Source organism: Crinia signifera, chromosome 1 (genome assembly GCF_055691185.1).
Source record: "Crinia signifera chromosome 1, ASM5569118v1, whole genome shotgun sequence".
Classification (NCBI taxonomy): domain Eukaryota; kingdom Metazoa; phylum Chordata; class Amphibia; order Anura; family Myobatrachidae; genus Crinia; species Crinia signifera.
This window is the reverse complement of record NC_139217.1, coordinates 137,842,549-137,867,657: the sequence shown is the minus strand read 5'-3', so window position 1 is coordinate 137,867,657 and position 25,109 is coordinate 137,842,549. Positions and strand designations below refer to the sequence as shown.

The 25,109-nt window shown below is 44.6% G+C and overlaps 1 protein-coding gene across 1 annotated transcript; it reads right to left on the bottom strand.

Annotated features, from left to right (window-relative positions):
* Positions 1 to 590: 590 nt before the first annotated feature.
* LOC146058642 (uncharacterized) lies at positions 591 to 5,796 on the bottom strand. The gene is made up of 9 exons (XM_083170917.1): positions 5,184 to 5,796; positions 4,860 to 4,934; positions 4,681 to 4,764; positions 4,491 to 4,577; positions 3,449 to 3,511; positions 3,287 to 3,367; positions 3,090 to 3,191; positions 1,361 to 2,975; positions 591 to 1,227 (listed from the first exon to the last, which is right to left on the bottom strand). Exons 1-8 carry the CDS (start codon positions 5,611 to 5,613, stop codon positions 1,402 to 1,404), a joined length of 2,496 nt encoding a protein of 831 aa, XP_083027043.1. The 5' UTR covers positions 5,614 to 5,796; the 3' UTR covers positions 591 to 1,227; positions 1,361 to 1,401.
* Between the last annotated feature and the right edge of the window lie 19,313 nt (positions 5,797 to 25,109).

Sequence of the window (25,109 nt, the reverse complement as noted above, 5' to 3'; positions counted from 1 at the left end):
GTTAATATTTGCATTCCTGTGCTTTCTTACACCCTCCCTCCTCCCCCGTTCCCTATGCTTAACCCCTCTTTGCTTTCCCTGCTAGAAACTTACCCTAGGTTGCACACTTCATAGCCCTATGCCAGCCTCCTCATGGTCTTGTCCTCTTTGTCATCTCAGGCTGGACCCTTTCATCTGGATTCTCCGCCGCCGGTGTCTTCATGCAGGATGGACTCCTTGTAGCCTGCCCCCACCACAAAAAAAAGATAAGTAAACACATGTTAATATTTGCATTCCTGTGCTTTCTTACACCCTCCCTCCTCCCCCATTCCCTATGCTTAACCCCTCTTTGCTTTCCCTGCTAGAAACTTACCGTAGGTTGCACACTTCATAGCCCTATGCCAGCCTCCTCATGGTCTTGTCCTCTTTGTCATCTCAGGCTGGACCCTTTCATCTGGATTCTCCGCCGCCGGTGTCTTCATGCAGGATGGACTCCTTGTAGCCTGCCCCCACCACAAAAAAAAATAAGTAAACACATGTTAATATTTGCATTCCTGTGCTTTCTTACACCCTCCCTCCTCCCCCGTTCCCTATGCTTAACCCCTCTTTGCTTTCCCTGCTAGAAACTTACCCTAGGTTGCACACTTCATAGCCCTATGCCAGCCTCCTCATGGTCTTGTCCTCTTTGTCATCTCAGGCTGGACCCTTTCATCTGGATTCTCCGCCGCCGGTGTCTTCATGCAGGATGGACTCCTTGTAGCCTGCCCCCACCACAAAAAAAAGATAAGTAAACACATGTTAATATTTGCATTCCTGTGCTTTCTTACACCCTCCCTCCTCCCCCGTTCCCTATGCTTAACCCCTCTTTGCTTTCCCTGCTAGAAACTTACCCTAGGTTGCACACTTCATAGCCCTATGCCAGCCTCCTCATGGTCTTGTCCTCTTTGTCATCTCAGGCTGGACCCTTTCATCTGGATTCTCCGCCGCCGGTGTCTTCATGCAGGATGGACTCTTCAGTGTGGCAGAGGTGCAGAGCAAGTTTGAATGTTGTTTCCTGAAAGACAGAAGGTGAGTTAGGGACGCATGTTACAAACCTTTCCTTTGCTCTTGTGTGGCCTGAGTCATCCCAGTGATGCTGCAACTCACCCCCTGCCGCCTCACTGGAAAGCTTTACGCCAGAATGCCTTCTTCTCTGTGCAGACTGGACACCCTGGAAGCTTGACGATTTTGCTTTCTTCTTTTCTATATCTGTGTAATTTATAACCGTATTAGTAAATTGATTGTATTACCTGTAACACATAATAGTTTAGATATGTATATATGTCTACATTTACGTATCTATATTTTTGAAGATGAAGTTTGTGTGAGTGTGAAAAATTACCTTTCGTTCACGCTGTGTCTAATTAGGGCTTTTCCAAGACGCTACTTTGGGCCTCTGCCCGCCTGGTCCTCAGGGGCTCTGGCCGCCTGGTCCTCAGGGGCTCTGTCCGCCTGGTCCTCAGGGGCTCTGGCCGCCTGGTCCTCAGGGGCTCTGGCCGACTTCTCCTTCTCTCTGGGTCTGGCCGACTTCTCCTTCTCTCTGGGTCTGGCCGACTTCTCCTTCTCTCTGGGTCTGGCCGACTTCTCCTTCTCTCTGGGTCTGGCCGCCTTCTCCTTCTCTCTGGGTCTGGCCACCTGCTCCTTCTCTCTGGGTCTGGACGCCTTCTCCTTCTCTCTGGGTCTGGCCGCCTGCTCCTTCTCTCTGGGTCTGGCCGCCTGCTCCTTCTCTCTGGGTCTGCGGTGCTTCACCTTTGGAGATGTTTTCACAGGCTGCTCCTGCAGATGTCCTTTGAGCTGCTGTCCATGAATCACTCTCCATGCAAGCTCTTTGCTTCTTTGGACAGCCATCTCTGTTTCCATTCTTGGAGACATGGTTGCTTGGGGGATTCTGCGAACCTTGTCCTTTGGGCCTCTGATCACAGTTTGTTCCTCTGCACTTGTGTCCACCATCTGGTGCTGTGTTGTCTGGCGACTTTGCTTTGATGTGACCAACATCTCCATCAGGCACATGCTTGCCTGCTGTTCCTGGTATGTCATGTCCGTTTCCTCTTTCTGCTGGGCTATGACTTCCTCTCTCTCTCTTTGCAGTCTCTCTTGATTTTCTGTTGTTGCTCTTGTCCACATTTCTTCTGTGTGCTGTTCTTGCCTCTCCTTCTCAGCTCTGGCCAGCTGTGTCTTCTCGGCTCTTACACGCTCAGCCTCTGTGATTCTGGCACGCTCTGCCTCTTCTGCTCTGACACGCTGTGCCGCTTGCTCTGCTCTTTCCTTCTGCTCTTCCTCCACTATCCTTTGACGTTCCAGTTGAAGAGCTTGCTCCCAAAGTCGTGTGTCATGTGGTTCAGATTGCCTTGACTGTGTTTCTGATCCACCCTGATCCATTGTACCTTGACTGTGGTGTCTTCGCTGGTATGCCCTTTCAGCTTCCTCTTGCTGAGCCAACCATTCTGGATCGATTGTTGTGGAGGATGGTGTGGTTTGCTGTAGAGCTTGAAGTCGTGGAGCTGAAGATCTTCTTTCTTCTGTCATCAGCTGAAGTGTAGTACATATCATGCTGGTGTTGGCATTGGACTGCTGCTGCCACATAAGAATACACTGGAGAGTCTGCTGCATGTGTTGCATGTCAACAGCATGGTTGGCTTGGAATTCAACGAGTTGAGAACTCATCTGTTGGAGAGAGACCGGTCCTTCCCTCGATGCATTCTGTGCTGTGGTCATGTCATCAACCTTCTGATTCAATGTCTGTAGGAGTGCAACAACTGAAGCATTTGATGACACAACTTCTTTGAAGGATTGAAGAATCGCTGCCATTGCCTCAGCTTGCTGATTGATGCTCGCATTCATCTGATTGATGCTCTGTTCAATCTTGTCAAATCGAAGAGCATTCCGTTCTGCATCTTCAGTTCTTCTTTCCTCCAATAGCTTCATAGCCTCTGGAATTGGTGACTGCTGCGACGAATCTATAATAACCCAAAAAAATTCAAGTAAAGTGTGTGTAAAGATAAACCAAAAAACAAAGTCTTGACATTTATTTTTTTTAACAGATTTGCCATAATTATATGCAAGATGCAGACCTTCCAGTGGATGTTCCAGGGGGGAATGTGGATTTTGCCTTTCGATGTCTTGGGACGCTGTCTGAAGCTGAGGAACAGTTCCTCTTGAGTCCAGTGGTGTGACTATAAATCAGAGGAAATTGATAAAAAAATATTTGGACAAAGTAGAACAGGAAAATGTAGTAGCTTTTGTTCTAGCGATTACTAGCAAGGCTTACCAGTGAGGTCCAGTGTGTCTGCTGCATTTCTTTCCTGCGTTGTTCCAAATGACACTTTTCTTTTTGATTTTTCAACGGCTGCTGGTACATTTACCAAATAAGTTAATCTAGCCAATATGCACTAAAATTACTTTATAAAAACATAAAAAGTCGTTTACCCACCTCTCTCGAATGTCTGCGAGGTGATCTGCGACGCGGTTGGTGTTGTGGAAACCATTGGTGAACCTGAATATAAAAAAAAGGAAAGGCAATTAAAAAAATGCTTTTTACAATTTACACATAAACAAAAGTTATACTCTTCAATATTACTAATCTGTTTTGATTGATGCTAATTAAATAAAGTATTACTTTACAGAATGTGGTGAAGGACAAAGATATTTGAGAGACGATAACAAACTAATAACACAAGCACCAAAGCAGGACATACATACAGATAAAACCTCCCGTTACCTAATTGATGTTGGACACATAGCTGTATATATACCAAAGGGCTAGGTATGGTACGTAGGTTTGGTGGAATATGACATTGCCATTAGGACGTTTACGACAGTTCAATGAAAATAAAGTGTGCAGGACATGTAAGGTCATATAAGTTATCACCGTTGAAACATGTGGCTGGGTGGAGGAGAGATGACAGTATTCACCTTGATCAAGAGGTATATTGATGTATGAACATACTAGATTTTAAAAGTTGTTAGCACGGAAAGTAGAAATGGACCATGTTTGGGCTTATATTTTTGGGTCAATTGTAAAGAATTGAATGCTGTTACAGCCTATAATGTTGATTTTTTTTGCGGGCCATATTAAATGCAAAAAACAAGCAGCAGGGCTTAGATTTAACAATTACCACTTGATTCAGGTCATAGAAGTGATATAGGATACAAATGGAGGATTTGGGTTCAATACGGTTAAGTGTTGTACATGTAGCCCTTATTTTGCTAAATGTTTGAATAAAGCGCTAAGAAAACGTCCTTAAGGATACACTGTTTTGGTGAAGTAATGCGCATATTGTTGCTTAAGGATCACAACGTAATATTAGAAGAACTCATGTTATCGTTGAATACAAGCCACATTATTTGTAGTTCAGTAAAGACGGAATGCAGTGCAGGCGCTAGTTGAATTTTACTTTGGGATGTAACAGAAATGTGTTGTATTTCAGTAAAGAATAGAAAATTTGAGCACCAAATTAAATAACATTTTTCACCTGCATGTGAACTTTTCCTATGCTTGCGCGGCGTGGGATCCTTTTCCGGGGGGTTTTCTTCCAATGTGGAGTCGGTTGCAGATCCTTCTGAGAAAGTAATGTAAGCATATATTAATAAGCACATCTAATAATTTAGAATAACAGTGCTTCATCAACAATATAATGTATTTTTTCATATAGCGTGCTTCACCTGTGTGTGTTTTTCTGTATCTCTTCGGCTGCTTTCTTTGCTTGAATGCCGATGCATCTTCATCCATTTGCTCTGCTGCTGATCCTTAGGAAAAAAAGGGGAAACATAACAAATTACTTAATATAGCTGAATATAGTAGATGCCTATATCAAATGTTGTGTTAATGTAGCATTGCAAACCTTTGTGTGATTTCGTGGACTTCTGAGGCGTAGTTTGCTTCGGTGTCTTCTTTGGCGTAGGAGTCTTTGTTGAAACTGGAGAAATGATAAATTACAGTTAGAAACATAGGATATTGCAATTGGATTTTATCTCTACAGAGAAGCAGCGCATGGTCAAAATTTTCTTTTTGGATCAACAGTACATCTAATAATTGAAACAAGTTAGAAATATTTTCTAAAAAGCATAATGCGCGCACATATGTACATTACTTGTGCGGCAGACATAGAGAGTCCATAAGGTTCAAACATTAAGATTCAGACTTGAATATGCACAATATACTATACCTTCTACACTGGTTGATGGCCTTTCTTCGGGGTTGTCCTTCACGAATTCTTCGATCTTCTTCTCCCAAACCTTCTGTAGCTTCTGTCCTCTGCGCATCTTATCAATGGTGGCTCTTCTGCTGTCACGCCACCTCTTCTTGCAGCTTTCTTCAGTTCGTTGGCATATCCCGATGTGGCTGACTGCATGTGAAATTTCTTCCCACGTTGTGCTCGGCAATCTTGCTTGGGAACTCCTGGCATCTGTACCTAACTGAAGCATAAAGTGGTGGATTACCTGAGTGATGAGGGTTTCCGTTTCTGCATCAGTGAAGTTGGGTCCTCGGTTCACGATTTCTTCTCCGGAGTCAACTTCTTTGTCTGTATGTGATCGTTGCCTCGGGTCTTCTACCTGTGAAGAGAGAGAAAGGCGCCTTCTTTCTTCCTGAGACATTTCTATAATAAGAATCTGAAATGATAAAAAAAAGGATTAGCAAATAAAGGATTATTTTATTAATATAGAGATAGAAAGAACATTGATATATTTTATATATTTAAAGTTTTTTGGTAGTCTGCGCACTGTCCTCTCTTGTGCGGTGCTAGCTGCTTCACTGCCCGGTTGACCGTTCCGGGTCGGTTAATGACTTGCAAAAAAAGGGGTTTTCTTTGATTGTAGCGCTCCGCTCCTTGGGTGTGGGGTGTGTGGCTGATCCTAGAAATAGAATAGCCGCAGTAAATGTGACATGATCATGTCACATTTACTGCGGCTATTCTATTTCTAGGATCAGCCACACACCCCACACCCAAGGAGCGGAGCGCTACAATCAAAAAAACCCCCTTTTTTTGCAAATATTTTATATAGTGACCGGCTGTTTGTCCTGTCTTACATCACTTGAAGCACACTAGCAATGCAAAAAATGAAACCATCAAAGCACTTCTTAACATGCCATACAGAAGACATTTGGAAATTAAAAACAAAAAAAAACAAAGCAGGCCTCAACAACATCCTGTCTGCATGGGTGACTGACAAGTGGGGATGACTGCAGAAGGAGGCGGGTGTCAACATGGCTGACTTTGGCAGCCATGTTGACACCCGCCTCTTTGTCCTGTCATGCTGACTTACATCACTTGAAGCACACTAGCAATGCAAAAAATGAAACCATCAAAGCACTTCTTATCATGCCATACAGAAGACATTTGGAAATTAAAAACAAAAAAAAACAAAGCAGGCCTCAACAACATCCTGTCTGCATGGGTGACTGACAAGTGGGGATGACTGCAGAAGGAGGCGGGTGTCAACATGGCTGACTTTGGCAGCCATGTTGACACCCGCCTCTTTGTCCTGTCATGCTGACTTACATCACTTGAAGCACACTAGCAATGCAAAAAATGAAACCATCAAAGCACTTCTTATCATGCCATACAGAAGACATTTGGAAATTAAAAACAAAAAAAAACAAAGCAGGCCTCAACAACATCCTGTCTGCATGGGTGACTGACAAGTGGGGATGACTGCAGAAGGAGGCGGGTGTCAACATGGCTGACTTTGGCAGCCATGTTGACACCCGCCTCTTTGTCCTGTCATGCTGACTTACATCACTTGAAGCACACTAGCAATGCAAAAAATGAAACCATCAAAGCACTTCTTAACATGCCATACAGAAGACATTTGGAAATTAACAACAAAAAAAAACAAAGCAGGCCTCGACAACATCCTGTCTGCATGGGTGACTGACAAGTGGGGATGACTGCAGAAGGAGGCGGGTGTCAACATGGCTAGACAGAAAGTCAGCCATGGTGACAACTGCATGATTTAACAGTCATGTTCACTCCCAACTAGGGAAGCCAATCCCGGGGCATTTTTTCAATCCCAGGATTCGGGATTGAAAAATGCTCAATCCCGGGATTCCCGGGATCCCGGGATTGGCTTCCCCAATTTGAAAAAAAACGCCCCGGCCAGCAGATATTGCTGGGAGCCAGGTGAGCTGCAGGTATGTCTGCTAGCCGGGTTGCTGGGAGCCGTGTATGTCCGGAGGTCGGGTAGCTGGGCAGTGGGGCGGACGGTAGGTCGGGAAGCTGGGTGGGCGGTCGGGTAGCTGGGCAGGCGGTCGGGTAGCTTGAATGGGTGGATGGGTAGCTGGGCGGGCGGGTAGCTGGGCGGGCGGGTAGCTGGGTAGCTGGGCGGGCGGGTAGCTGGGCGGGTAGCTGGGCGGACGTGCACTGTGCTGGACTGATAAGGTGTTTTGAGCCGGGTTGCTGGGCGTGTGGGCGGCTGTGTGGCCTGCGCAGCGTGACAGCTGACCTCATCACGCTGCGCAGGCCGCACGCCGGGTATGGGAGAAGCCGGGCAGCGTCTGAGCGAGTGCTCAGACGCTGTCCAGAATTAGACTGCGCATGCGCAGTCTAATCCCGAAATCCCGGGATTGGAATCTCCAATCCCGGGATTGAAATCCCGGCATTTTGGGGGCCAAATCCCAGGATCCCGCTGATCCCGATCCCGGGATTGGCCACCCTACTCCCAACAGCAGTTTCAAAGCAGCAAGCCTTACACTGAAAATCCAGACGCCAAACATCAACATAACGGTCCAAATTAACCAACAAACAATACATTATAGAAAATGCTGAGAAAACTGTAGTAATGTAATGAGGTTAAACCCCGATAATATGCCCGTGCACTAGGGATGAAGTTTAAACATGCATGGTTCGTGACGGTGTATGTGGTGTCACCCCGGGTACCCTGTGGTGTTGGGGAAAAGGAGGGGTGTCGCTAAAAATAACAAATATATTAGTGGGGGAAGGGGGGTACGGCGTGGTAAATGGCGAATCCCCGTGGTGTAATGGGGATGTTTTAAACAGGTGTAGTGGAGTGCGGTGACCTCTATAATCTAGTGTCAATGAGTAGAGAGGAGGAAGAGAGAGACAGAGTTCAGCACTTACACTCAGAAGAATGAATCCACCGGTCAGGGGTGACATAAATAAAGCCTTCGATACAGTGGATTGGGATTTTCTCTGGCATACTCTTAAGGCATTAGGATTTGGCACGGGGTTTATCAAGAGATTGAAGGCGCTGTACAGTCACCCTAGAGCTAGTATGGCCATCAATGGGCAAATTTCTTCCTCGTTTTTTTTATCTCGGGGTACAAGACAGGGGTGTCCGCTTTCCCCACTGGTGTTTGCGCTAGTAATCGAGCCCTTGGCCCAAGCTCTTAGAAACAGCCTGTGTTCTCGAGTAACAGGGCCAAAATCCAATATGAACACTATATTGCTCTACGCGGATGACCTGCTGGTGGGGGTGGAGGATTCGAAAAAAGATCTTCCTATTGTATTTCAACAGCTTGAACAGTTTGGGGAGCTCTCCGGTATGACGGTCAACTGGGGGAAATCATATATTATGCCCTTAGGGCGAGTGGATTTGGAGGATTATTCTTCCTTAGCCAAACTTCCGGTAGTAGTAACCAAATTTAAATATTTGGGTATAACGGTGGCCAACGACCCCCAGGACTTTATAAGGGATAACATCCAGCTGGCCCTGGAAGAGTTGAGAAGGAAATTTAGAAATTGGGCTAAACTCCCTCTTTCAGTAATTGGGCGGGTAAACTTAATAAAAACGGTGGTCCTTCCTAAGCTATTATACATCTTACAACAAGCTCCTGTCTACATCAAGGACAATATTTTTAGAACCATCAATAGTACTCTATCAGCGTTTTTATGGAATAATAGAAGGCCTAGAATCAAATTGTCAACGTTGTGCCTAGATCGTAAACAGGGAGGTTTAGCATTGCCCAATTTCAAGAATTATTATATTGCATCTCAACTGGCTCATCTCAAATTATGGTTTGACCAGGGCACTCATACTCGAGAGCTAACCAGGCTAATTCACCTTATCGACCCCAGGATAACCCCACTGCAGTTGTTACTCAGCTACAAGATTCATAGAGGTCTTCCACCGATTATTATACAGGCCCTTAAGATCTGGAAGATCACCTCAAAATTTGAAGAAGTAAGAGGGATAGATCCAGAGACCTCAATTTTCATGATAGATGCCCTGACGGAAGTCAACAAACAACAGGGGGGCAGATTATGGGTACAATACGGGTTGTGCTCTGTTGGGCAATTTTTCCAAGACAACGTGTTGAAGTCATTTTCCAATCTTCAGATCGAATATCAGTTACCACCTTTTATGTTTTACAGATACTTACAAGTCAGGAGCGCTTTAGTAAAATACCAAAAGGGTCAATCAGGTTGCTTGGAGGAGTTGCCAATTAAGAGCTTTTTATTGAGAATTCAAACACGACATTGTCTTGCAAAGATTTATGGGTACATATCTAGCTATTCTCAGGATATGGGGCTAGAGCATCTGAAGGCAAAATGGACACTGGATATTCTCAACATTAGCGACCGCAGCTGGCAGCTGGCGGTGGCCTCCCCTGCAAATGCGTCAAATTCAATTAGAATACAACAAGTCCTCTATAATATACTGCACAGGACTTACATGACTCCTGTGAAATTGAAATTGATTGGGGGTTCCGCCTCCGACTCCTGCCCCAAATGTGGGGAATCTGGTGCCTCATTTATACACCTTATTTGGTCCTGCCCGTTAGTATATAGTTTTTGGAATGAAATAGTGAATGTATGTTTGATTTTGGGCACCCCACGTGAAATGTTAAACGTGCACAATGTTTTATTGGGAGTTTGGGCTGATCCTAGGTCCAATAATAATATGAATAAGTTGTTATTAAGTCTCACTTCACTGGCAAAAGTTATTGTGGCACGACACTGGATGGCCCAGCAAGGGCCGGTTTTTCAGGAGTGGTTGAATTTGGTTAATGTCACGTATGAACATGAAAAATATAACTTTGCTTCTAAAAAACGGAGCACTCAGTTTCACGAGATATGGCACAGCTGGCGATTGTCAAAATATTATATATGTAAAATAGAAACTCAACACGGTAGCAAGGTACTAAGCACTTTTATTCGATAGAAATTTGTATTTATTTGCGTGTTTATTTTTTTTTTTTTTTTTTTGTTAGTAGCGGTCTTGGGAAGAGGGATATATAAAAGCATTATAGTAACGGGCCGGACACTATAGGTTAAAGCAGAACTTATATGCTTGGGGACTCACTCGCTTCTTGTTTTTCGTTGCAAATCTTCAGGTCTATTGATTGGTATCCGTAATATCATCAAACCATCAGATGCCCATTCGTCATTTGGAGTATTTAAAATCAGTGGATGTATCTAGTAAACACTGCAGGTGTATATGTAAAAACTAGCGCTCTGGGGTTTTTTTTTTTTTTTTTTTTTTTATATATTACTATGTATAATGTAAGCATTGCTGTGTATGTGTACGTTTCTTTGTTGTCTAACCAGTTTTAATGTTTGTACGTTTTTCTTTAAAAAAATCATAAATAAAGACTAAATTAAAAAAAAATAAAAAAAAAAATAAAGTGGTGGATTACCTGAGTGATGAGGGTTTCCGTTTCTGCATCAGTGAAGTTGGGTCCTCGGTTCACGATTTCTTCTCCGGAGTCAACTTCTTTGTCTGTATGTGATCGTTGCCTCGGGTCTTCTACCTGTGAAGAGAGAGAAAGGCGCCTTCTTTCTTCCTGAGACATTTCTATAATAAGAATCTGAAATGATAAAAAAAAGGATTAGCAAATAAAGGATTATTTTATTAATATAGAGATAGAAAGAACATTGATATATTTTATATATTTAAAGTTTTTTGGTAGTCTGCGCACTGTCCTCTCTTGTGCGGTGCTAGCTGCTTCACTGCCCGGTTGACCGTTCCGGGTCGGTTAATGACTTGCAAAAAAAGGGGTTTTTTTTTATTGTAGCGCTCCGCTCCTTGGGTGTGGGGTGTGTGGCTGATCCTAGAAATAGAATAGCCGCAGTAAATGTGACATGATCATGTCACATTTACTGCGGCTATTCTATTTCTAGGATCAGCCACACACCCCACACCCAAGGAGCGGAGCGCTACAATCAAAAAAAACCCCTTTTTTTGCAAATATTTTATATAGTGACCGGCTGTTTGTCCTGTCTTACATCACTTGAAGCACACTAGCAATGCAAAAAATGAAACCATCAAAGCACTTCTTATCATGCCATACAGAAGACATTTGGAAATTAAAAACAAAAAAAAACAAAGCAGGCCTCAACAACATCCTGTCTGCATGGGTGACTGACAAGTGGGGATGACTGCAGAAGGAGGCGGGTGTCAACATGGCTGACTTTGGCAGCCATGTTGACACCCGCCTCTTTGTCCTGTCATGCTGACTTACATAACTTGAAGCACACTAGCAATGCAAAAAATGAAACCATCAAAGCACTTCTTATCATGCCATACAGAAGACATTTGGAAATTAAAAACAAAAAAAAACAAAGCAGGCCTCAACAACATCCTGTCTGCATGGGTGACTGACAAGTGGGGATGACTGCAGAAGGAGGCGGGTGTCAACATGGCTGACTTTGGCAGCCATGTTGACACCCGCCTCTTTGTCCTGTCATGCTGACTTACATCACTTGAAGCACACTAGCAATGCAAAAAATGAAACCATCAAAGCACTTCTTAACATGCCATACAGAAGACATTTGGAAATTAAAAACAAAAAAAAACAAAGCAGGCCTCGACAACATCCTGTCTGCATGGGTGACTGACAAGTGGGGATGACTGCAGAAGGAGGCGGGTGTCAACATGGCTAGACAGAAAGTCAGCCATGGTGACAACTGCATGATTTAACAGTCATGTTCACTCCCAACAGCAGTTTCAAAGCAGCAAGCCTTACACTGAAAATCCAGACGCCAAACATCAACATAACGGTCCAAATTAACCAACAAACAATACATTATAGAAAATGCTGAGAAAACTGTAGTAATGTAATGAGGTTAAACCCCGATAATATGCCCGTGCACTAGGGATGAAGTTTAAACATGCATGGTTCGTGACGGTGTATGTGGTGTCACCCCGGGTACCCTGTGGTGTTGGGGAAAAGGAGGGGTGTCGCTAAAAATAACAAATATATTAGTGGGGGAAGGGGGGTACGGCGTGGTAAATGGCGAATCCCCGTGGTGTAATGGGGATGTTTTAAACAGGTGTAGTGGAGTGCGGTGACCTCTATAATCTAGTGTCAATGAGTAGAGAGGAGGAAGAGAGAGACAGAGTTCAGCACTTACACTCAGAAGAATGAATCCACCGGTCAGGGTACAACGGGTCTCCCGCTGTGCAGATGGGTGTCCTCCGCGTAGTCCGGTCACTCCTCCCAACTCCTTCCAGTCGTCTTCAAAACAATGTTCAGCTGACGATAGCGCTCCTCCAGGAGTTGGAAAGCCAAAGTACGCAAGCCAATTATATGAGAAAGCAGCCAAACTAACACAGCCAGGCAGCAAGCTCAACAAAATGGCGACTAAGCACGGGAGGTTCAGGGTTTATAAAGTGTAAAAAGTGCGGGAAACAATAGCTCCCCCTTCATCATAACATTGCTATGGATTAATTGGACATCTTATTGTCAGCACATTATACTGAGAGCATGCTGATTTGATGATTTAAAAAATGCATTAAGAACCCTAACATGACTGGCGCAGTATGATGGCAGGAAAAAGTGGGATGTTTGTTGTTTGTTTATGAAGTCCTGTCCGGAAACAACACTATTTAACAATATAACATGTTTCACAAAGGTTAAACACACACCTGCCAACTGATAAAAAAAAAATGACATAGAAAAAAAAACATTGGTAGATGGAATCGCAAGCGTAAGGGGAAGACATTATGGAACATGTAGTTCTACAAATAAACACTATGGTCCAATAACCATCTATACACAGTGCTTTGGGGGCCATATAAACATTAACTATGGTGTAACTAGTAATGGGTGTTTTAGGGTGCTTGCTCGTGGCGTGTATAGTGGGTGCAGCTAGGGAGACGGAGGGACCACTAATAGAGACTGTGGTGATGGGTGAGGGGTAATAGGAGAGGGAGTGCAGGGCAGAACATTGGCAGGTCATTGTGGGACTTGTGGTGCCACGGTAAATGCAGATGTTAGAAGGCAGGGCGCTACACGGATCTTGCCGTCTGCACAGACGGGGGGTTGTGCCAGTTTGGACAGTGCGGATTTATGGGGGGAGGGTGCCCACCAACAGGGTATAGACTATGATGGGTGAGGGGTAATAGGAGAGGGAGTGCAGGGCAGAACATTGGCAGGTCATTGTGGGACTTGTGGTGCCACGGTAAATGCAGACGTTAGAAGGCAGGGCGCTACACTGATCTTGCCGTCTGCACAGACGGGGGGGTTGTGCCAGTTTGGACAGTGCGGATTTAGACCGGTGAAACATTATGCGTGCAGGTCTGGGGGGAGGGTGCCCACCAACAGGGTATAGACTATGATGGGTGAGGGGTAATAGGAGAGGGAGTGCAGGGCAGAACATTGGCAGGTCATTGTGGGACTTGTGGTGCCACGGTAAATGCAGACGTTAGAAGGCAGGGCGCTACACGGATCTTGCCGTCTGCACAGACGGGGGGGGTTGTGCCAGTTTGGACAGTGCGGATTTAGACCGGTGAAACATTATGCGTGCAGGTCTGGGGGGGAGGGTGCCCACCAACAGGGTATAGACTATAATGGGTGAGGGGGTAATAGGAGAGGGAGTGCAGGGCAGAACATTGGCAGGTCATTGTGGGACTTGTGGTGCCACGGTAAATGCAGACGTTAGAAGGCAGGGCGCTACACGGATCTTGCCGTCTGCAAAGACGGGGGGTTGTGCCAGTTTGGACAGTGCGGATTTATGGGGGGAGGGTGCCCACCAACAGGGTATAGACTATGATGGGTGAGGGGTAATAGGAGAGGGAGTGCAGGGCAGAACATTGGCAGGTCATTGTGGGACTTGTGGTGCCACGGTAAATGCAGACGTTAGAAGGCAGGGCGCTACACGGATCTTGCCGTCTGCACAGACGGGGGGGTTGTGCCAGTTTGGACAGTGCGGATTTAGACCGGTGAAACATTATGCGTGCAGGTCTGGGGGGAGGGTGCCCACCAACAGGGTATAGACTATGATGGGTGAGGGGTAATAGGAGAGGGAGTGCAGGGCAGAACATTGGCAGGTCATTGTGGGACTTGTGGTGCCACGGTAAATGCAGACGTTAGAAGGCAGGGCGCTACACGGATCTTGCCGTCTGCACAGACGGGGGGGTTGTGCCAGTTTGGACAGTGCGGATTTAGACCGGTGAAACATTATGCGTGCAGGTCTGGGGGGAGGGTGCCCACCAACAGGGTATAGACTATGATGGGTGAGGGGTAATAGGAAAGGGAGTGCAGGGCAGAACATTGGCAGGTCATTGTGGGACTTGTGGTGCCACGGTAAATGCAGACGTTAGAAGGCAGGGCGCTACACGGATCTTGCCGTCTGCACAGACGGGGGGTTGTGCCAGTTTGGACAGTGCGGATTTATGGGGGGAGGGTGCCCACCAACAGGGTATAGACTATGATGGGTGAGGGGTAATAGGAGAGGGAGTGCAGGGCAGAACATTGGCAGGTCATTGTGGGACTTGTGGTGCCACGGTAAATGCAGACGTTAGAAGGCAGGGCGCTACACTGATCTTGCCGTCTGCACAGACGGGGGGGTTGTGCCAGTTTGGACAGTGCGGATTTAGACCGGTGAAACATTATGCGTGCAGGTCTGGGGGGAGGGTGCCCACCAACAGGGTATAGACTATGATGGGTGAGGGGTAATAGGAGAGGGAGTGCAGGGCAGAACATTGGCAGGTCATTGTGGGACTTGTGGTGCCACGGTAAATGCAGACGTTAGAAGGCAGGGCGCTACACGGATCTTGCCGTCTGCACAGACGGGGGGGGTTGTGCCAGTTTGGACAGTGCGGATTTAGACCGGTGAAACATTATGCGTGCAGGTCTGGGGGGGAGGGTGCCCACCAACAGGGTATAGACTATAATGGGTGAGGGGGTAATAGGAGAGGGAGTGCAGGGCAGAACATTGGCAGGTCATTGTGGGACTTGTGGTGCCACGGTAAATGCAGACGTTAGAAGGCAGGGCGCTACACGGATCTTGCCGTCTGCAAAGACGGGGGGTTGTGCCAGTTTGGACAGTGCGGATTTATGGGGGGAGGGTGCCCACCAACAGGGTATAGACTATGATGGGTGAGGGGTAATAGGAGAGGGAGTGCAGGGCAGAACATTGGCAGGTCATTGTGGGACTTGTGGTGCCACGGTAAATGCAGACGTTAGAAGGCAGGGCGCTACACGGATCTTGCCGTCTGCACAGACGGGGGGGTTGTGCCAGTTTGGACAGTGCGGATTTAGACCGGTGAAACATTATGCGTGCAGGTCTGGGGGGAGGGTGCCCACCAACAGGGTATAGACTATGATGGGTGAGGGGTAATAGGAGAGGGAGTGCAGGGCAGAACATTGGCAGGTCATTGTGGGACTTGTGGTGCCACGGTAAATGCAGACGTTAGAAGGCAGGGCGCTACACGGATCTTGCCGTCTGCACAGACGGGGGGGTTGTGCCAGTTTGGACAGTGCGGATTTAGACCGGTGAAACATTATGCGTTCAGGTCTGGGGGGAGGGTGCCCACCAATAGGGTATAGACTATGATGGGTGAGGGGTAATAGGAGAGGGAGTGCAGGGCAGAACATTGGCAGGTCATTGTGGGACTTGTGGTGCCACGGTAAATGCAGACGTTAGAAGGCAGGGCGCTACACGGATCTTGCCGTCTGCACAGACGGGGGGGTTGTGCCAGTTTGGACAGTGCGGATTTAGACCGGTGAAACATTATGCGTGCAGGTCTGGGGGGAGGGTGCCCACCAACAGGGTATAGACTATGATGGGTGAGGGGGTAATAGGAGAGGGAGTGCAGGGCAGAACATTGGCAGGTCATTGTGGGACTTGTGGTGCCACGGTAAATGCAGACGTTAGAAGGCAGGGCGCTACACGGATCTTGCCGTCTGCACAGACGGGGGGTTGTGCCAGTTTGGACAGTGCGGATTTATGGGGGGAGGGTGCCCACCAACAGGGTATAGACTATGATGGGTGAGGGGTAATAGGAGAGGGAGTGCAGGGCAGAACATTGGCAGGTCATTGTGGGACTTGTGGTTCAAAGGTCAGTGCGGACATTTGACGGCAGGGCGCTAGATGGATCTTGCCGTCTGCATAGACGGGGGGGTTGTGTCACTTTGGACAGTGCGGATTTAGACGGGTAGAACATTATGGGTGCAGGTCTGGGGTGAGGGTGCCCACCAAAAGGGTATTGACAATGATGAGTGATGGTGTAATGTGTGTAAATTAGATTTAAAACCTTTCGATTGAATTCTTTTCGATATAACAATGTATCGATGTAACGATAGTCGACTTAGTTATTTTCGGTATATTTGTGTCTATGTAATGTAAATTCTTGCATTTACCGTTCGATATTGAATTTTTCGATATCAATGTGTTCGATATAATATTTTTCGAACACTTTGCTATCGAAGTAAAATTACTTCTACATTGTACACGTCGATCAATTAATAACTTCGATAAATTGAGTAGTCTACATTACAACGGTCGACAACTTTACTGTTCGACCTTAAAGGTTCGACATAGAGACAATTCGACCTGTAACCGTTCGATATTTTAAACATTCGATCTACCATGCTTCGAAATTTATTGGTTCGATTACATGCTACGTTCGATGTATACACATTCGACAAAACTATCCTATCGAATTAACGGGGGCGACATAAATACACTCGAATTTATGTTCATCGGCAAAACGATCCCATTCCAGCCTATCAAAAGAAAGACATTTGCAATGAATTTACCCAGGCCCAAACAGATCTCACAGCAAAATTGTAACTCTATAAAAATTCCCTCCTCTATCACCAAGCTTGAATACCAACAAGAAAAATCTACCTTTGGGGGACTTTTTATTAAATCTGAGTCTATGTACACTTTTGATTCTAATGCCAAACTTCACAAATTTGATTAAAAAAATCAAGCAAACTCCTCACCAACCTCCTAAAAGGCCACCAACCCCCATCTACTACTCACCCTCTACGCCGCCCTGATGGCAAGCTTACATCCTCCAATGCTCAAATCCCTCAAACCCTTAACTTGTTTTACAGTTCCCTCTACTTCACACCCCACTCTGATGACAATATGGCTAAACAGTTTTGGGAAAATTTACAAACCCCTTCACCTTTGACAAAGTTTCTGCTGTCATACAGGGTCTGAAAACAGGCAAGGCTATGGTGGCTTAACTTCAGAATATTACAAATTGTTAGCCCCAACAATTATCTCTACACTAGTAATGGTTTATAACTCTATCCTAGACAATAAATCTGCCCCTCCCTTTTTCAATTTGGCCATGATTAAACTTCTTACAAAACCAGGACGGGACCTTTTTCTAAACTATCTCCCTTTTTGATATTGATTATAAAATACTTACAAAAATATTAGCAGGTAGATTAAAATTGTCACTACCCACTTTGATTCATCCCAATTAAACCTCTTCTCCGTAATGGGAAAAAACCTGGTTACTAATATTAAGAGTTTTATCAGTGGTGCACATTTCCCAGAACACTTAATACCCCCCAGTAGCGATACTATCGCTTGATGCTGAGAAGGTGTTCAACATGGTTCACTGGGACCATGTATACACCGTTTTACGTAAATTTGCATTCCCAACCCGATTTATATAATTTATTTACACTTTTGCATCAAGATTCTTCTTCAAGAAAACTATGCAACGGAATTTTGTCTGATCTGTTCCCAATCTTTAGAGGCACGGGACAAGGTTGTCCCCTATCGCCCCTGCTTTTTGCACTGGCACTTGAATCACTAGCGATAGCTCTCAGACAATCCCCGTCTGTCACAAATCGTGGTGAGCAACCCTGTTTGTGGCTGCACCCCTTACCATCACACTGGTGCGTGCTGCGGCACAGTCCCTTGTGCCCCCTGCGTCCCCTGGTCCTTGTGCGGCATTCCGGGCCAGTTCCACGCTGGGCCCATGCTGCATGGGCACTGCCATGACACCTGTGATCAGCTGACAGTATGGGCCAATCGTGCTATCGTGCTATCTGCTGGCCTGAACCTTGTCCTGATTACCTGTGTCAGAATCCAGCTAATTACAGCTACTTCCTGGTTCTGATTGCTGGTGCAGCTTTTAGCCAATTAGAGATAGGCAAGGGGGGGTATAAGCCAGGGTTCGAGCCCAGCCTCCTTGCCTTGAATAAATGTCTATTCTGCCTCTAGGCTCCAGGCTGTCCAGTGCTCCCAGCGATTCCACCTTCAGTGTCCTGTTGCTGTTATCTGGTTTATCCACCATCTACCAGTAATCCTGCTTACTATATCCCTGCGGTTGAGAGTGCCCAGCTATCCTCAGCAGAGGTCACCACTGGCACTGGATAGCTGTCACTTGCTAGCTCCCAGGCTAGAACTATACATTTGCTCCCAGGCAAACCTGTTACCTTCCATCAGAGACTATTACCATCTCAAGTCTTGACTGCGGACAGTATTGTCAACACCTGAGTAGACGACTCAGTCCTCAAATACCCTGACTGTCGACATCCTACATTGACCACCAGCTAATGTGCACACCAGAGACTTTAACCATCCCTGTCCTGACTGTCGACATCCCAGGTCATCGACATTACTACCGGCTCCCAGGTTTTCTCCAAGTATCTCCAAATACCAGGCCGTCGACACTTCTACCGATTCCCAGTTTGTCTCCAAGCACTAACGGCTTCAAGGCTAACAATTGTCATCCCTGGCTGCCTGAGTATCCATACTTACCTCCGGCTTCCAGGCCGCCAGCTCAGGTCATCTCAAGACTCCAGTATATCCACTCCTGTTCCCTCTGTATCAGTCAGCTTGTACCAGAGGACGAGGGCAGGGGACCGCGACCTGCTCGTCGGCCGAAGCTAAGCCCAAAGTCCCTTGCGGGGTTCCCTGGAGAAAGTGAAAGGGAAGGGCGGTTCCCAGCGCCCTTCACTGGTCCTCCACAGTCACAGACGGGAACACAATATAACCCCGGTGCTGACACCGTTCTTACAGGGAATTCAAATTTGCCCCATAGACCTACGTGTATCACTCTTTGCTGATTATATGCTATTATTCCTGTCCTCCCCGGAGCACTCACTCCCTACTGCTACCGTCTTTCCCCGATAATAAGACACTGTCTTATTTTTTTTTTTTCCTCAAAAAAGACCATAGGTCTTATTTTCGGGGGAGGGCTTATTTTAATAGACCTTGACCTAGACCTTATGAAATGCCCCACAATTTAATGTGCCCCCCTGCGCCTTTAAGAAATTCCCCACTGCCTTTATGAAATGCCCCACAATTTGTGCCGGTATTTTACATGCCCCCACCTGTTTTTTTTAAGTTCGTTGATGGCGTGGTGTGGTGAGCAGCAGCCAGCCAGCCAGCCAGTCAGTCAGTCAGCCGCGTGATGTGCGCGGCGCGATGTGCGCGGCGTGACGTCACGCCTACCGCAATGCATCCCTGGGAACGGGAGCTGCGGTGCTGCTGGTAAGTGAGCGGAGGGCAGCGGGGGTCAGCGGGGGTCAGCGGGGGCAGCGGGAGTCAGCGGGGGCCGAGCGGAGGCTACACATTAGGTGTACACACATTTACATGGGGAAAATGGTAGGTCTTATTTTCGGGGGAGGGCTTATTTTGGACCAGCGTCCAAAATCTGGGGTAGGGCTTATTATCGGGGTAGGGCTAATTATCGGGGAAAGACGGTAGGTGTTGAAATACCTGCTAACATGTCTCACTTAAACTCAAGTAATTTTATTCCCATATTTTCTACTATTTCCAAGTCCATGGACACGTGGAGGAAGCTTCTGTTGTCCCTGCTGGGAAAAGTGGAGGTGGTCAGATCTTTGATTCTACCTACAGATGTAGTGCCACTCATTCAGTGCTGGGGCTCGCCAGACCACCCCCACTAGTGACCGGACGCTACATTTGACTCACACCCTTCCCAGTTTCCTGTTGGCGATGGGAACCCTACCCGTCTCTGCTTCAGGGAGACAGGCAGGGTTAGGGGGGAGCGGGGAGGTGGTGGACCCCGTTAAGGACCGGCGGTGAGGCAGTGGGGGGGAGCTCTATTGGATTTACCGCCAGCCCCTACAAGGAAGAGGGACGCTCCATCTGTAAATTACTATGGGGGAAATTTACTAAGAATACGAATACAAAAAATCGTATCCGTAATCTTAATACGAATGAATACAAATGAATATGACTGGTGTAGTCGTATTTTCATTAGTATTCCGGAGGATAATTTACTAATCAGTCGCATTTGACTAATTTGTATTATCCAATGGCGTATTGATTCGTATTTTTTCTGATACAAATTTATATTTTAAATACAAATTCGTATTTTAAAATACACATTCGTATTTTAAAATACAAATTCGTATTTTTAAATACAAATTCTTATTGGTTTTAACCTGCGTGGATCAGTCAGATCCGTGCAGGCTGCAGTGTAAAAAAAAATAAAAAATTTGAAAAAACGGCGTGGGCTCCGCTGATTTTTTAAATCCAGCCCCAGGCCCGGGCATGGTTACCAAAATATGGGGAACCCCTACACTCAATGAGCCTGGGGCTGGTTATGCTTAGCAGGGGGGACCCCATGCCATTCTCTTTATAACCTTTTTAACACAAAATCCCACATGTCCGCAAATTCACACATTTTCAGGCCTAAAAACGCACAATTTCAGGACTAAAAACGCACCATATCGCACTCTTTTGCCACAAATTCACATCTCATTAAATATGCAAATAAGCGGGGGGGGGGAATGCAATTTAAAGAAGTGCGATTTTGGAAAATGCTATTTTTTTTTTCACATTCCATTAAATCTCAGCCCAGGTATCTCATAGCCCACACCGAAATGGTCTGTGAATGCAAATCTTGTGCCTTTTTTGAAGCAGAGAAGTGTGTATGTGTGTTTAGTGGCCTTTTATAAGTCACACATTTGTGACTTTGATGGGGGTTACTGTATTTTCTGATTTTTTCCTGATGTTTAAAATTCTAAGATGTGAAATACACTTCCAAATCAAGGTGTATTGTTTTTGCCGTATTTTTTTACAATTCGTATGCGTTTACAATTTGTATTCGTATTTTTTACAAATACGAATTGTTAGTAAATGACTAAAGTACGTTGTTTTCATGTTAAAATAGGCGTATTTTATCGATGTCGTATTCATTCATATTCGTATTTAAAAATACGAATACTCCATGTATACACCATAAATACGAATACACATCACCGTAATTTTCAGGATTGTAAATCTTGAAAATATGAATACGCATAAAAAAATCATATTTTGCTGTACGAATACAAATTTTTTATTCGATTTTACCTTAGTAAATTTCCCCCTATGTTATTCGCCTATGTAACTGTGATATTCCATGCATTAATTCCCTCATCACACAATTCATTTGGAACAAGAAAAAATCCAAAATAGCCCTCTCTAAACTACAACTTCCCATATCTCTTGGAGGAGTGAGTCTCCCAGACTTGAAACAATATTCCATGGCTTAACTCTGTAGATTCATCTTTGGATGGCTATTGGAAAACTCATATTCTGATTATGACATAGATTGTTCCCTCTTATCCCCATACTCACCCAGTGCTCTTCTACACACCCCCTGGATTGCACCTCCCCAGACATATTCTGCGTAACAAAATGTTCATCGGCATCTAAGCCGCATGGTGGTTCATCTCTGATACTTTTGACCATGACCCATAAAACTCCCCCTGGCATCCAATCGGGGGTAATCCAGTGCCCAGGCTTTTCAATTAATGCATTTAAGGGAATCAAATCAAATATCAAATATTTGATCCCGGAGGTAATATGAGGTCAATATCTGATTTACAATTCCAATTTGGCCTTTCTGTTAATAGTTAATTCCCACTGTATCAGCTGAAACATTTGATCACCTCCCTGTCTCCAGTTATGTCTCTACCCACACAAATTCTCGTCAATAATTTAGTAGCCAAATTTTAGGTTGGTAATTTCAAAACTCAGAATGAAAAAGCCACATAAAAATGGAAGATAGAAATACCTTCTATATTGGCTAGCTCTATTCTGTATAAATACCACCACAAAACACTATGCGTACTACGATTCTCCATACTTCAGGAGGTCCATGTGAAAACTCTTCATAGAGCTTATACTACACCTCTCAATCTCAACGTAGCCATTATGCTGCCCCAAGTGCAAATTCCATTCAGCATCCTTCTTTCCCAATTTTTGGTCTTGCTGGTGTATCAAACGTTTTTTGGATCAAACTAATATATTATATTAATATACAAAGAAAAAGATAGAAACCAAGCGCTGATCCTATTCACAATTGGTGGGAGTAAGTTCAGGTAGGACCTTGTCTCGAACCGCCCCCGTCTGGGGGCGGTTCGAGACAAGGTCCTACCTGAACTTACTCCCACCAATTGTGAATAGGATCAGCGCTTGGTTTCTATCTTTTTCTTTGTATATCTGTATTGTGGAGGAGTGGTGCTCCTGAGATAGAAACCGAGCTGCAGATTTGGAGGCGCGGTGTTGTCGGGAAGCCATTATTTTTTCATTAATATATTATATTAACTCTAAATTCCTATTGAATATCTCCTATGACCAGTACCTCTGCTGTTTGCCAATTTTGACACATGGTCTATGACCACCTGTACCGTACTCACATGGTACCACTTTCAACATTTATTGTCACTGTAGCAAAGAAAACCATCCTTAACTCATGGATAACGTCACATGTGCCCACCATAATGGAAATAGCCTCCCTGCTACTCAAATACATGTATTATGACAGATATGATATCCTGTGACACTCTGTTACCACCACCTCTCTTTTCTATTGTGTATGGGGACCCTTTGCCAAAAGTAGGCCCATGACATAAAAAACGGTATCTGTAAACTTTTTAAAGTACATGTAGACGATTAGCAATTTCAATATACTGTATTCATCCAGGGCACTACAGCCGCTTTTACTACCATCTGTATTTTACTTCATATGTCAACGCTGATGTGTGCTGACCTCACATCACATGTAATTTACTGTATATCCTCCTGACCGATACCTTAACTGCATATGGGCAGTACATATGGTGTAATGGTTAGCATTACTGCCTCACAGCACTGAGGCCATGGGTTTGATTCCCACCATGGCCATAACTATGCAGAGTTTCTAAATTCTCCCCATATTTGTGTGGGTTTCCTCCGGGTGCTCCGGTTTCCTCCCACAATCCAAAAATATACTGGTAGGCTAATTGGCTCCTAACAAATTAACCCAAGAATTTCTGTGTGTGCGTGTATATGTGTGGTAGGGAATATAGATTGTAAGCTCCACTGGGGCAGGGACAGATTGAATGTTCAACTACAATCTGTAAAGCACTGCGGAATCTGTGTGCGCTATATAAGAAACTGTTAATAAATAAATAAAATATGAATATATCTTTGTATTGCTGTGTCTAACATTTTCTTTAATGTACAGTATGCCCACTGGAATGCTGTGTCCACCCCCTTCGCCCTTCTATCAATTCAAGTTGGGTAAACCCCTTCCCTAATGTAAAAATAGAAAATACGAAAGGTTTAAATGCACTAACGACGTATTTCCTGATATACTGTATGTACACTTTTCCTGAATGATATTGTTGCTGTATATGTGTATGTATGTATATGTATATGTAACTGTGTTCTCAAGGTTGATTACACAATGGATTTGTACAAGGAGAAGAGAAAGGCTGTATGGGGGAACGCACAAAATATTAAAACATAACTTTTATTAGTATATTTTAAGATGCCCTATATCCAAATCAGGGGCACTACATAAATAGCAAAAATAATGGAGAGGTTAAAAAATACATATAATATACAAATAAAGTACAGATGTGGCCACATACATCTTGGCTTTTTTTCTCAATTTGTCACAACATGAAAAACACGGCTTAGCTGTTTTTCCAAATGTAGCAAGTAGATAGAGTCTAAAAAATGTCTGAAGCAGTAGAACTTGTAAGTGATGGAAAGATAAAGAATTAGTGTGTTAAAAACACATTTGTTAATGTTTTTAACACACTAATTCTTTATCTTTCCATCACTTACTTTGTTTGTATATTATATGTATTTTTTAACCTCTCCATTATTTTCGCTATTTATGTAGTGCCCCTGATTTGGATATAGGGCATCTTAAAATATACTAATAAAAGTTATGTTTTAATATTTTGTGCGTTCCCCCATACAGCCTTTCTCTTCTCCTTGTACAAATACATTGTCTCTGTTGGGAACTGCACCCCCCACACTGTGGATATAATATTTGGGGGTTTATCTTTCCATATTTGTGGACCAATTTCAAAATAGGTTGTGCGGGTATATACCCAACCCTGTATAGGGTTAACCCAAACGTGATTACACAAGGGGGCAGATGTTTGAAGCCTTAACAAGAGATAAATGCAAGAGTGATAAGGAGAGATAAACGTCCAGCCAATCACCTGCTAACTGCCATGTTACAGGCTGTGTTGGAAAAAAGTCAGTAAGGAGCTGATTGGCTGGATGTTTATCTCTCTTTATCACCATTACATTTATCTCTTGTTAAGGCTTAATACATCTGCCCCATTGCTCTTTACCGATTCTTATATACAGATGTTTATTGCATTTGGAACCTTAATAAACATATCTTACAAAAAAAACCACCTACATAATATTCTTCTTTGGCCTTTTATTAATTTCTTTCCGCTTTATAACAGTTCAATTACTTTTCAGTGCACACAGGTGTCAACTCAGCTGTCACAATAAATATAATGCAATTTAATCTATTGGTTTAAACTTTTATTTATTTTAATGTCTACAAAAATAAATGGAACATGGAAAAGTTTAATGCAAAAGTAGCAAGATTATTTCTTGTTTTCAGTATCTGAATAAATAGTGGAGACTGATGAACCAAGCAGTTTCATACAGGCATGA